General features: G+C 44.9%; 1 protein-coding gene across 1 annotated transcript in view; it reads left to right on the top strand.

The window, feature by feature from the left end:
* Positions 1–9,787, top strand: part of LOC132999736 (DDB1- and CUL4-associated factor 1-like) — a 24,021-nt gene extending 14,234 nt beyond the window's left edge. The window contains exons 18-30 of the mRNA XM_061069483.1: positions 31–642; positions 1,835–2,112; positions 2,971–3,169; positions 4,450–4,532; positions 4,650–4,734; positions 4,842–5,075; positions 5,212–5,305; positions 5,598–5,702; positions 5,800–5,873; positions 6,969–7,058; positions 7,144–7,293; positions 8,013–8,121; positions 8,921–9,787. Of these exons, the coding sequence (XP_060925466.1) occupies positions 31–642; positions 1,835–2,112; positions 2,971–3,169; positions 4,450–4,532; positions 4,650–4,734; positions 4,842–5,075; positions 5,212–5,305; positions 5,598–5,702; positions 5,800–5,873; positions 6,969–7,058; positions 7,144–7,293; positions 8,013–8,121; positions 8,921–8,991 (2,184 nt within the window). The 3' untranslated portion in view covers positions 8,992–9,787. The remainder of the gene's footprint in view (positions 1–30; positions 643–1,834; positions 2,113–2,970; positions 3,170–4,449; positions 4,533–4,649; positions 4,735–4,841; positions 5,076–5,211; positions 5,306–5,597; positions 5,703–5,799; positions 5,874–6,968; positions 7,059–7,143; positions 7,294–8,012; positions 8,122–8,920) is intronic.
* The last annotated feature ends 3,994 nt before the right edge of the window (positions 9,788–13,781 follow it).

A 13,781-nucleotide genomic window follows, 5' to 3' on the forward strand; every position in this document is an offset into this window, starting at 1 on the left:
TTCCTGACCTCTAACCTCTGACCCCTGCAGCTGATGAAGGACCCGGTGCTGCAGGACAAGCGCAGCGAGCACGTCCGGTTCTGCCGCTTCGCCGCCGAGATGACGGAGCGCGTGTCGGGGAAGCCGCTGCTCATGGGCACGGACGTGTCTCTGGCTCGCCTGCAGAGGGCCAACGTGGTCGCCCAGTCCCGGATCACCTTCCCTGAGAAGGAGCTGCTCCTGCTGGTCAGGAACCACCTGGTGGCCAAAGGGCTCCACGACACGGCCAGCCTGCTGGTGAAGGAAGCTAACCTAGGCTCCTTGTGTCCCAACGCCTCGTCCTGCGGCTCCCCCCCCCCCTCCTCACTGGGTCCCAGGACTTGTCGGCTGGCGGGGGGGATCGCGGCCCGCGCCGCCAGCCACGTGGGATACTCCCCCGTGTCCTCGGGGGTCACCTCCACCCTGCTCACGCCTCACCCCTCAGGCTCCTCCTCCTCGTCCACCCCCGCCCCCCCGACTCCTCTGCCTCCTCACGCCCAGGGTCAGGGGTCACATCCAGTCGGACGGATCCTGTTCACACGGGAACGCCAGGCGGCGAGCTGCAGCTCGGGGAAGAAACTCCGAGCGCTGAAGCAGAAGTCCGACCACGGTGCTTTCATCCAGGTCAGTGCCGGGTTCACGATGTTCACAGAAGTGATCGGTCCAGAGAGAGCGAGTTCATTCTTCATCACCGGACCTTAGGTTCTAGTGGTTCGTGAACTTCCACAGACTTAAAGGTGACATATTATGAAAATTCCACTTTTGTAGTTCTTCTACACATTAATGTGGGTCTCTGGCATGTCTACCGTCCCAAAAGCTCTGGAAAAAAACAACTCTCGCCATTTGTTGTGGTTCCTCTGAGTCAGAAACCATCAATCATCAAATTCTATTTGTATAGCCCATATTCACAAATCACAGTTTGTCTCATAGGGCTTTAACATGGTGAGACATCCTCTGTCCTTCACCCTCAACAAGAGTCAGGACAAACTACTAAAAACCCTTTTAACAGGTGAAGACACGTAGAAACCTCAGAGAGACACATGTGAGGATCTGTCTCCCAGGACGACACAAGGGCAATAGATGTCAAGTGTAAGAAAACATCATCAGGATTAAAGTTTTTTAGCAGCATCGATGAGGGGAAACATTTTTGAAGGATAACTTCAATACTATATGTGAAGTAGTCCTGCTGCAATACGCTAGAAACGATACTCTAGAGTGCGTCGAATGGGATTACGAGCCGTAAATACGTCATAGACGCACTATACCCATGTAGGGAGTCTCGCTACATGGCCTTGGACCGCCATCGCCATCATCACCACCGGAGCTAGTGTTAGCTCACGACGGGTCAATCTGAGGAGGGCTGTTTTAAATGATCCTTGTGGTATTTTGACCAAAATATGTTTCAGACATTTCATTCAGACCCCGAGGAACCATATCAACTGCGGTAAAATGGGCGTAATATGTCTTCTGTAAACTCCAAGAGCAAGAGAAAACTTCATGGATCTTCATGAATAAAACTATATTTAGGGGTCTGATAAGTCCCCATAAATATCTCTTTATGATGTTATTTATTTTGATGTTGAGATTTGGAGAAAGATAAAGACAATAACTTGTCTGCACGACAGATGAACCTTCATAAAGATACTCTTTTAAAAATGTCTTCTCAGTTCAACTAGATATATTTATTGTCGGAGTCCTGATGAGAGGAAGGTCATGTTTGATCTCAGTGGTTTCAGAACAGTTCTCTCAGGTGGAAAATACTGATCCGTGGATTCAGGTTCGATTTCATTCATATGTTTATGTTTCTCTTGCTCAGACTCCGGCCATGAAGAAGCAGCTGGAGCGCCACGTGCCTTCCCCCCCGACCCTGGACGGCATCATCACAGAGTACCTGAGAGAACAACACGCCCGCTGCCCCAACCCGGTCACCACCTGCCCCCCCTTCTCCCTGTTCACCCCTCACAGATGCCCCGAGCCCAAGCAGAGGCGACAGGCTCCGCCCAACTTCACCGTCCGCCTGGGCAGCCGAGTGCTGTACCCCAAGTACGGGGGGGTGGACAGGGGCTGTCTGGATCGACATCTGATATTCAGCAGGTAAACAACTCGCCTCTTTAGTAGGGCTGGGAATGGGCAAAAATATGACGATTCAATAGTATTGCGATTCGATTCTGCGATATATTGGGATTCATGTCCCCCATATTATTCAAAGGCATTACAAAAAATGATTAAAATAAGACTGCTCAACTCACTTCAAATGTCACCTTTAAGTCTGTGAACAACATTGTCTTCTACACATTAACTGAAGTGCAAAAACTTTGTCCTTGAACATTCAGGACACAGGGACTTTGTAATTATTTTCTGAATAGGAGACCTCTCACATGAACACTGAGCTCCCAGCACATAACTTATGATTATTTAAATACAATACAGTAGCATCAAGCAGACATAACTGAGTAACATAAACCTGAGAATAATCATATAAATAAGAGTAACCTAGAGCTTCAATCAAATTGAGAAAAATAAAAAAAAAATGTGTTCTACTAGAGTCCAGTCCAGTTGGCTGCAAGGTCATGACCCAAAATGTTAAATTCATTTGGGAATATTAGTATTTTTGTTCAGAAAAAGGAGTTGGTCAACATGCTCAGATGTTAAAGTTCCTCTGGGACGTTACTGTATCTCCTGCAGTGGAGAACACACAAGGTATCTTTTAAACTCTGAAACTCTCCTCGTCATGCTTTGCTAGTCAGGGGCTGTCACATATATAATTGTAAATAAAGTATTAAAAAAAAAAAATTGCAATACTTTGTGCTACAGTATCGATATAATCGCGGGCGCAAAATATCCCGATACTGAACAGAATAGATTTTTTCCCCGACCACTCCTCTTCAGTAAACCCCTCCGCACCGTGACTTCCTGTAACATGTTTTGTTCTTTTCTTTCTCCTGGACTCAGGTTCCGCCCGATGTCCGTCTTCCACGAGGGCGACGGGGACGAGAGCGGTTTCACGTGCTGTGCCTTCTCAGCCCGGGAGCGCTTCCTGATGCTGGGAACCTGCTCCGGTCAACTCAAGTTCTACAACGTCTTCTCTGGAGAGGAGGAGGCCAACTACACCTGCCACACGTCGGCCATCACGCACCTGGAACCCTCCAGGGTACGTGAGGATCAACGGTTCAAACTCAGGGGTAGAGACCTCCTGAGGGGTCGTAGGTCACCGAGAGGGACGGCGTGAGGTGGTGTAAACTATTAGAAATAGCATGTTTTTTATTATTCACCAATGATCAAACAAAGTGGGTAAATACAGACGTTCAAATGTTGAATTTCTTTGCTCCCTGAGGTGATTCTGACAGCATCAGTTGCAGCAGCTGTGAGAAATTAAATGTATAGATCCCATGATCTTTTGTGTTGTGAATAGGGTTGCAAAGGGGTGGAAAGTTTCCGGTAAATTTCAGGAAAGTTTCCGGAAAGTTTCCATGGGAAGTTTACCTCAGGAATTTTACCTCAGGAATTTTGGGAATTTTGAAAAAAAAAAAAAAACTAGGCAAATTAAACGCGGAGCAATAAAAACATCATTCAAAACTCTATTTTAAAGATGAATGGAACGTTGAGTTTCAACCCTCCACTGGTCATTCTTCCATCACATGCACAGATAACTCCCAGCATGCTTCACTCTACAGCAGGGCTGTTGAGGCCTGCTGTAGAGTGAAGGACTAGTCAGGTAAGTTTCTATGATATTACTGGGAAAATATATTAGCATGCTGATTGAGGATTGTTCATCTGTTCATCTAGACTATTTCCATTCATTTATCCATCAATTGTAAAATATGTTTACAGACGATTCCAATTGTTTGGCTAACTATTTATATCTCTGGCATTGCATTAGTGTTTTTGTACAAACTTTTTTCTCATCTTATTCTACAGAACAATGCCACGTGCACTCTCTCATGTGTGGAGACATTTCACCTCATCCAATGTAGAAGGAAAGGCTGTGTACATTTGCAAATACTGTGCAAAGACCTATGTTAAGAATGACACAACGATGCAGAAGCATATAGTCAAGTGCCCAAAGTTTCCTCAGGGCTCAAATCAGCCTATGACACAACAAAATGTTTATATTTATGTCTGTATATGACAAGGTCAATACAGTTAGTATAAATTACCCACAACATTTCCAGTTTATTCCCGTTAATTCCCATGGAAAGTTTCCAACTTTGAATATTCCCGGAATTTTGCAACCCTAGTTGTGATCCATAATCTCACATGCTCATATTACTGGGAATATACTGGAGTGACTAATACTGCACTGGTTTGCTGAGGCAATCAACCACAGCACCGTGGATCAGGTTGCGTTTGCTCTTCAATGAAAGTTTTATGAAATTGTATTATTAGAATTTCTCAAATATAACGTTTGTATATTTGTTGTGTGTTTGTCAGGATGGAATGCTGCTGCTCACCTCGGCCTCTTGGAGCGTCCCCCTGTCCGCGCTCTGGAGTGTGGATGGTGTCTTTAGCATGAAGTAAGACACACACACACACACACACACACACACACACACACACACACACACACAGCTTTGTCTCTTTATGAACTGTGATGTTTTTACGTTGCTGAGATGTCTTGTTTCTTTTCTCAGGAACTCTTTTGTCGACGACCACTACGTTGAGTTCAGTAAACTCTCTCAGGACCGAGTCATCGGCACCAAAGACCAAGTCGCACACGTAGGTCACAGAGAATGTTCCCGACTCGACTCACAACAACTGAACGTCTCCAGCTACATCATTCATCCTGTACAACGTTCATATTCCTAACTTTTATATTTCTGCAGATCTACGACATCCAGACGGGTCAGAAGACGTTGACCCTGAACGACCCCGGCCTGGCCAACAACTACAAGAGGAACTGCGCCACCTTCAACCCGACGGACGACCTGGTGCTGAACGACGGCGTGCTGTGGGACGTCCGGGCGTCTCGGGCCGTGCACAAGTTCGACAAGTTCAACATGAACATCAGCGGCGTGTTCCATCCCAACAGCCTGGAGGTCATCATCAACACCGAGATCGTATCCTGCTGGTGTTTAAAGAATCTAAATATGAATTATTCACTATTAATAATATTTGAATAATCAGGCAGAGCTTTGCATGAGCTGTAGTGTCTCAGGCTGTGGTGCAGTTCTCAACCTTGACAGCAGGTGTCAGTGGGACCTGAAGACCTTCCACCTGCTGCACACTGTCCCCGCCCTCGACCAGTGCAGACTGGTCTTCAACAGCAACGCCACCATCATGTACGGAGGTAAAGACAACCGGGTCTGTGTCCACGGGCAACACGTTTTCAACAGTTTGTAACAGAGACCTCTATGTGTACCTGGAAAACCAGTGTGTAGAAATACACAAACTACACAAGCTGCACTGGCTGGTGAAGGCACACAACAGCAGAGCAGTGATTCTAGTTGTTTATTCCAAACTGATTTAAGTTGGTACCAGTTTGTCTGTGTTCGTCTTTAACTTCACGCTGAGTCGTCAGGTTTATTAAGTGTGTAACTGTACCGGTTGTGTGTTGTTTTTTTTTCTCTACACACCTGCAGCAATGCTACAAGCCGATGATGAGGATGATGCGATGGATCAGCAGATGAAGAGTCCCTTCGGTTCGTCCTTCAGAACCTTCGATGCCACAGACTACAAACCCATCGGTAGGCTGCTCGTCTCAAAGCTCGTTGACATCATAACATTTCAGCTTCAAACTTCAATTCATAACTGTTGTTGTTGTTGTTGTTTTCTCTCTTTCAGCCACAGTGGACGTGAAGAGAAACATCTTCGACCTGTGCACCGACAACAAGGACTGCTACCTGGCTGTTATTGAGGTTTGTCGTGCTGATCATAAATATACAGATTATAAGATCCTCTTCTGAAATAACATCTGTGTCATGGAGCTAAACCGACTCTTGAATATGTGAATAGAATAAAAAGCCTTGAAAATATGACCACGTTCATGTTTTGTATCGCCTCAAGATTTATGACCTTCTTTCCGTATCAATTAAGCTGATTGGGATTTGTTGTGATCAGCTCAGAGGAAGAAATACTTAAAAATAAATCTATAAAATCCATTAAAGCACAAAACCCTCAATCTTGTTAGAATTTATACAACCTCAACAACATTTCTATACATAAGATATTTCTGTAGTCAAAGGTAAATATTATAAACATGTTCTGTTCTGCTGCAAGTTAATTTCCCCCGATGTTTGGATCAATGACGTTTTATCTTATATAAAATGTGAAGATAAGACACAAGCACCTGTTGGATGAAAAAGGCTCATATTGACAATAAAGAACTGGATGAAGAAATGAATCTTCCAGGTTTTGGTTAAAATTTGGTTAAATTTAAATCTCCACTGACATCGTGCAGGGGTTGTTTTCTCTTCTCATGTCGGAGGTGGAGTCACTTTCAGGTAAACTAAATTTCACTAAATAAAATCCTGTAAATAAAGAAAATACACTTTATTGAGGAAGTAAAACTCTCACCCACCTTTCTCTCAAAAGTCTTGTGTACATGTTCACAAGGAGATGTGTGCTTATGTGAATTTCCCTGATGTGTTTTTCATTTCAATAATTCCACACCTTCTGTTTTCATTGAAGAAATCACTATCTGTTAATTTAGTTTGTTAACTGGTCTGAAAAGAGAATAAAACGATCTTTATGGTCGAGATGTGGAGATGTTCCGTCACATTAACACCAGAGAGGAGAAGCTCTGAGAGACAAGTCTCCAGGGAGAAGCTCTGAGAGACAAGTCTCCAGGGAGAAGCTCCGAGAGACAAGTCTCCAGGGAGAAGCTCCGAGAGACAAGTCTCCAGGGAGAAGCTCTGAGAGACAAGTCTCCAGGGAGAAGCTCTGAGAGACAAGTCTCCAGGGAGAAGCTCCGAGCCCCAGACTGAGGGACAGTTTGTCTCTTGTCTCTTTAGAACCAGGACACGGTGAGTCTGGACACGGTGTGTCGTCTCTACGAGGTGGGACGACAGAAGCTGGCGGAGGAGGGAGACGACGACGACCAGGTGAGGAACTCACAACGGAATCAGACTCCGCCTCCGGTTCCCAGACGGTGATCTGATGATGTGAATGTGTCTTGTTCTCTTCCAGGAAGACGACGACCAGGACGACGACGACTCGTCGGACACGGACGACGACGATGACGACGACGATATGGACACGGACCCGCTCATAGAGGAACTGACCAATAGAGAGAGTCGGGAGAACGGGGACGGGGCCGACTCGCCCACCGATGAAGAGGTAGCTGTGGACTCTTCCTCACATGAACAACACGTCGTCTCTGAAACACTGCGAAGGAACTTCTTTAAACTGAATCCAAAGACTCTTGATTAGAAGTTACAGGGTCAAAGGTCACTCAGCACATCCATCCATAGATATATATAAGGACTAGATGTCTTTTCTGTGTTGCCGGCCAACGGAGACGAACGTCCGCACATGGCGGCCATCTTGCTACAGGCAGCTCGCTCACCCCTAACATTGTGTTGGTAAATCACCATAACTTGCTCAATTTTCAACCGATTTTTAAACGGTTTGGTTTGTTATAAACGTCAGAGATGTAGATATGACACTGCATACTTATGAATAATTATGTTATTTTCTAAAAAATTGAATAATTTATGCAGTGTCATAACTACATCTCTGACGTTTAAAACTCAGTTGAAAATTGAGCAAGTTATGGTTATTTACCAACACAATGTAATGGGTGAGCGAGCTGCCCCCTAGCAAGATGGCCGCCATGTGCAGACGTCCGGCTCCGTCGAACGAGACATCTAGTCTTTATATATATCTATGCTTCGATCCACTTCATTTCCCGGAGCCCGGCAGAAGGAATCCCCATGTGTGGCAGCAGAGGGCGCTGTCGCTCAGGGAAATGAGATGTTTGAGCTCGTGTTTAATAACCAGTCCTCGGTTCGGGTGTTTCTGTTCCTCAGTAAAGTTTCTCCGTCTCCTCTCCGCAGATCGCAGATCTTCTCGGAGGCAACAGCGACGACGAAGATAACGACGACAACGACGACAACGACGACTCGGAGGAAGACGAGTCCTCCGACCGGTCCTTCGACCCCGAATGTGAGTAAATGCTAAATCGTCTGTTTTTATATAAGACGACCACTCAAACTCTCTCTTACTCTTTTTGCCATTCACCCACATTCACACAATGCGTCTCTGGGCCGGGACACTTGGACCTGCACATGGGGGGGGGGGGGGGGGGGCGGGGTTTGAACCGCCAACCTTCTGGTTAGAGATTGATTTCACTGTAGTTCAGCTTTTAAATTCAAGATGAACTCACGGTTGTGGCAGCTGAGATCACAGACTGTAAATAAAGATGGACGACACGACAAAGTGAAGTCAGCGTGATTTGAGCGCCCCCTGGTGGCTGCGGTAGCTATAATAGACCCCGCCTCCTCCATGTTAGTAGACAGTTCCACGGCTTCACGATAACAGCACAGACTCTGATGTCATCAGCACAAGATGGAAGTTTAAGTGTTCAGAGGTTTCTTATGGTTTTTGGAAAAGTTGCGCAGACAAAACCAGACGTCACTTCGGTTCTGAGACGTTCGAGCTGCATGATTCACGACTTTCATAGAGAAAACAATTAAATGAGAAAATAATCAGAAAATAAATGTTGATGAAAATTAAAATAATCAGCAGTTGTGCCTTCAAATCAGATCAAAAGTAGATTTAAATGCTAATTCAGATTCGAAAAATGTCTCATGTTGACAGAGATTCAAATCCTTCGTGCAGTTTTTGATTTCACAGTCAGAAATTAGATTGTGTGTGTGTGTGACTGTGTGTCTCTGTGTGTGTGTGTGTGTGTGTGTGTGTGTGTGTGTGTGTGTGTGTGTATGTGTGTGTGTTCTCGCTGCAGTGGACGGAGACCATTCAGATGACGAGGACCTTCAACTCTTGCAGTCGCTCCATGACCGATGGTTCTCCTGAGCGATGGTTCTCCTGATGGTTCTCCTGATGGTTCTCCTGATGGTTCTCCTGATGGTTCTCCTGATGGTTCTCCTGATGGTTCTCCTGAGCGATGGTTCTCCTGAGCGATGGTTCTCCTGATGGTTCTCCTGATGGTTCTCCTGATGGTTCTCCTGATGGTTCTCCTGACCCGGGAGAAGAAGCTCGGCTGCAGACACCTTGATCCTCGACAAGAACTTTTTTCTTTTTCAAACCACTGTTTCTCATCTCAGCAGGCAGGTGGACTGTGGAACTTCAGAGAAGACAGCGTCGGTCCCGGGGCTCGGATCAGTTCACTGACTTGACCTTTGACCTGGATTCTGAGCTTCCTGTCTCTGTGTTTGTACGAATTTTGAATAAGAACAAAAGTATTTATGATGTTTTACCTGAGTCTCTGCTGGAGGAAACATTTAATGCTGCAGAATAAATAATTTAATTTAATTGGTTTTTTCACATTTCTTTTTCACTGTTGAATTTATTGACAAAGAACTGGATGAAGAAATGAATCTTCCAGGTTTTGGTTAAATTTAAATCTCCACTGACATCGAGCAGGGGTTGTTTTCTCTTCTCATGTCGGAGGTAGAGTCACTTTCAGGTAAACTCCTCCCAGGTTCCTTTCAATAAATACAATCCTGTAAATAAAGAAAATACACTTTATTGAAGAAGTGAAACTCTCACCCACCTTTCTCTCAAAAGTCTTGTGTACATGTTCACAAGGAGATGTGTGCTTATGTGAATTTACCTGATGTGTTGATAAATAAAGTTTTATCTAATCTAATGTTCTTCAGTCAAATACTTTATTATTCAATTAAATTTGCTTTATCTTTACAGCGGTTGACAACTTAACAACTTTTCTGTTTGGGACTTTAAAATGACTGAAAATGCAATTTTTAAAATGCTTAAATACATTAAAATGCATTTTTAAAGATGTTTAAAATCTCACTTTATTATTTCATGTGTCTCTGATGCTACGACGCTTCATGAAGTCAATTTTTCTGACATTTTTTCATTATCAGCTGCTACAAAGTTTCATAAAACATAAAATCAACACTCAACCTTTGCTCTTTATCACAATGTGCTTTGATTTGATGGACATTTAAATGTAAACGTCTCAGATCTGATGTTGGTTGTTTAGTGTGTTGTTCCCCCAGTTGGTCACAAGAGGTCAGTGTCACTCAGGAACAGGAACACTCACCTGAATATAAAGATAATAATAATATATTAAAAGAGTAGAACATTATCGGCTGCAACTTTTTATAATGATCGATTCAGAGGGTTGTCAGTGAGTGGTTATGACATATTGGAAACGAAGACAAATCTACATATATGAATGTAAAATGTATACAAATGTAATTAGTCAATTCTCCAAAACAGCATAACATTTTAGGAAGATAGATAGATGGAGTGAGAGAGAGTGATAGAAGATATAAATAATGGTAATTATAATAATCCTAATAATAATGTTCTGGTCAGATCACAACATTAGCTCAAGCTGTACAGTACAATACTGCCACCTTGTGGACAGTGGGAACTTAAGGAGCAATCAATCTATGACTTCTCAATTATTATAATTGTATATATATATATATATATATATTAGGGCTGGGCAACGATTAAAAGTTTTAATCGGATTAATCGCATGATTTCCCTGATTAATTACGATTAATCGCATTTGTATACGCAAAATCCAATAATCAATTAAAAAGTAGTGTATAGCGCAATTTTATTTTCAATGTTCTGCCATATGAACGAAAGTGCCATAACATTTGTTGTGCAAACACTTTTAACATCAGCATTTAATACAGTAGCAGTTGAATAAAATATTCAGTGTAAATCTCAACTTAACAATGTTATCAAAGCAAATACAAAGTTAAAGGTCAATGCCACTGCCAGGGCATTAATGTTATCCTCTTCGTTATGAAACATGTATACTCCTCCCTGCGTCTAACGTAGTCTGCCGAAGCCTCGCTCCGCTCGCTGTTTCGTTGAGTGATTTGCTGATATCAACTGTGTGTTTTGCATTTAGGTGATATTTTAGACTGGAAGTTCTCCGGTGATAAGAAAATTCACCTCGGCAGTGGCTACAAATAACTTTGGTTCTGTCGACTCCGCCGTCTGGAAGAACTTTAAAATGAAAATGGCCATGTAAAAGCTCCGTACCCTTATCCACGGTTGTTTATCCGCCAATTATTTTCTTTTTTCCTGTTCCGCAGCAGTCAGCAACAGACTTTCACAAAATAAAAGCCTGACTTTCACAATAAAACAATAAATAATCAAACCTGAGTTAATGCGAGTTAAAATAATTAATCGAGTTAACTCATCACTTGAGTTAACTCGATTAAAACGAGTTAACTTGCCCAGCCCTAATATATATATATATATTATATATATATTATATATAGTATTTTTATTTTTTTTATCATTTTTATTTTTTTTCTTGGCGGAACGTGACGTTAAACGCAACAGGAAGTCGCCAAATGTTGACGTGACACGTTCGATCATATCAACTTTAAATGACGTCATCTCAACAACATGGCGATAAAAACTAGGTGGCGTTTGATCACACTCCATCAAAACACGATGTGGCAGAGTGTGTGTATCACAGTGTGTGTATGTGTGTGTGTGTGGGGGGGGGGTGTCCAGTGTGAAATGACTTTTAACCTTTTCACCTAAAGTGACGTCATGAAAACGACTCAGACCTGAACTACATTAACAACATGTGGTTCCGGTCTGACTCCTCCTCCTCACATCGGAAACTACTTTCATCTCTTATAATAACCAGACTTCATGAGGATCACCATGGTAACCTTATGATCAGTGGGTCCACCACAACAACACACACACACTCACTCACACTCTGCAGCAGTGTGCTGCTCGGGTTTGTACACACGGTGGCACAACAGACACACAACAAACATCCCCTTGTGCCTTTCTGTGCAGGACGTGCACGCGTATTGTAGACGTCTTGAGGCTGCTGTAGATCACACACACACACACACACACACACACACACACACACACACACACACACACACACACACACACACACACACACTATGTCAGTGTAGTGTCATGTTGTGGTGTGACGTCACTCTGTGGCTCCATGTGTCATGTTTGTGCGTAAATGTGTCCGAGCAGCTGGATAATGTTCTGTACAGGTGTGTGTCTGTGTGTGTGTGTCTGTGTGTGTGTGTGTGTGTGTGTGTTGAACCTGTGTGTGTGTGTGTGTGTTGAACCTGTGTGTGTGAGGTGGTCCACCACAAGTGTTTCCTGCCAAGTGTGTGTTTGCGTGCGTGTATGCCCCGTGCACAATAATCAAGGGTCAGCTCCAGCATGCAATGTTGTGTGCAAGTGATGATCAGGTGGTGCAGCGAGTACACACACGCACACACACACACACACACACACACTCACTCACAGACACACACACACACAAACACACACACACACACACACAAACACACACACACACACACACACACACTCACAGACACACACACACACACACACACATACACACATACACACACAGAGAGACACACACACACACACACACACACAGAGAGACACACACACACACACACACACACACAGACACACACAGAGAGACACACACACACACACACAGACACACACACACACACACACACACTCACAGACACACACATACACACATACACACACAGAGAGACACACACACACAAACACACACACACACACACACACACACACACACACACACACACACACACTGATCCTCTTAAACCTGATGCAGGATTCCCTCCGCTGCGCACGACTCTCTCGGTCACGCGCACAGTAACTTCTCAGCTGCAGCAGGAGGAGCGTGCGCGTGCACGTGACACCGGGAGGAAGCCGCGCGCAACTTAACGGGAAATTATTATCTGGAAATCAATTCGTCACATGCACTCGGGAGTCTGTGCGCGCTCTCGGTGCGCGTGCCCGCGTCGTCAGCTGCTGTGGTGAAGCGTGCGGTGCAGTGAGTCGGTGGTTCGAGCCCCGGGAGCTTCGCGGTGTCGGTGGCACAGTGCGCGCATCGCTCCGGACCCACCGGACGACGCACCGGACCCGTGACGCAGCTTCTCCGCAGGACCCGTGCGTGTCTGCACCGCGGGGACAGGAGGACACAACCGGACCCGGTGGACCCGCACAGGAGACAGGTGCTGTCCCCCAGACCCGGGACAAGTCCGGTAACTTCCGCTGCGTGTCGTCCCCCCCCCCCCTGTCCGGTGGAGCCTCCGGTGGATCTCCATGACGCGGCGACCCGGGTGATTAGTGGACTTTGTCCGGAGGACAGCGGGACATCATGTGGACTCCGACGGAGGACGAGAAGATCGGAGTGGGTGAGTGGACCTGGACCAAGCTGGTCTGGTGCTGGTTGTGTGTCTGTGTGTGTCTGTGTGGAGTCGTGACAGTCAGATGCTGGTTGTGTGTCTGTGTGTGTCTGTGTGTGTCTGTGTTTGTGTGTCTGTGTGTGTCTGTGTGTGTGTCTGTGTGTGTGCAGGAGTTTCTTTATCACTGGTGTTTTCTTCTTTCTGCTGCGTCAGCGATTCTCCATCAAACCACGGAGTGTTTCCCCGGAGACACGTGACCGGGTCTCACTCAGGCTCCTGTTTATTGTGTTTTATTTGTATCTTTAATATTTAAAAACAGCTGAATCCACGTGTGAGTCTGTGACATGACGCGTGTGTATAACATCAAGTGACGGAGGCATGTCCACTCCTGGCTCCGCCCTCCTTCATTTACATGTTTCA

The sequence above is a fragment of the Limanda limanda genome, chromosome 4 (genome assembly GCF_963576545.1).
Source record: "Limanda limanda chromosome 4, fLimLim1.1, whole genome shotgun sequence".
Lineage (NCBI taxonomy): Eukaryota > Metazoa > Chordata > Actinopteri > Pleuronectiformes > Pleuronectidae > Limanda > Limanda limanda.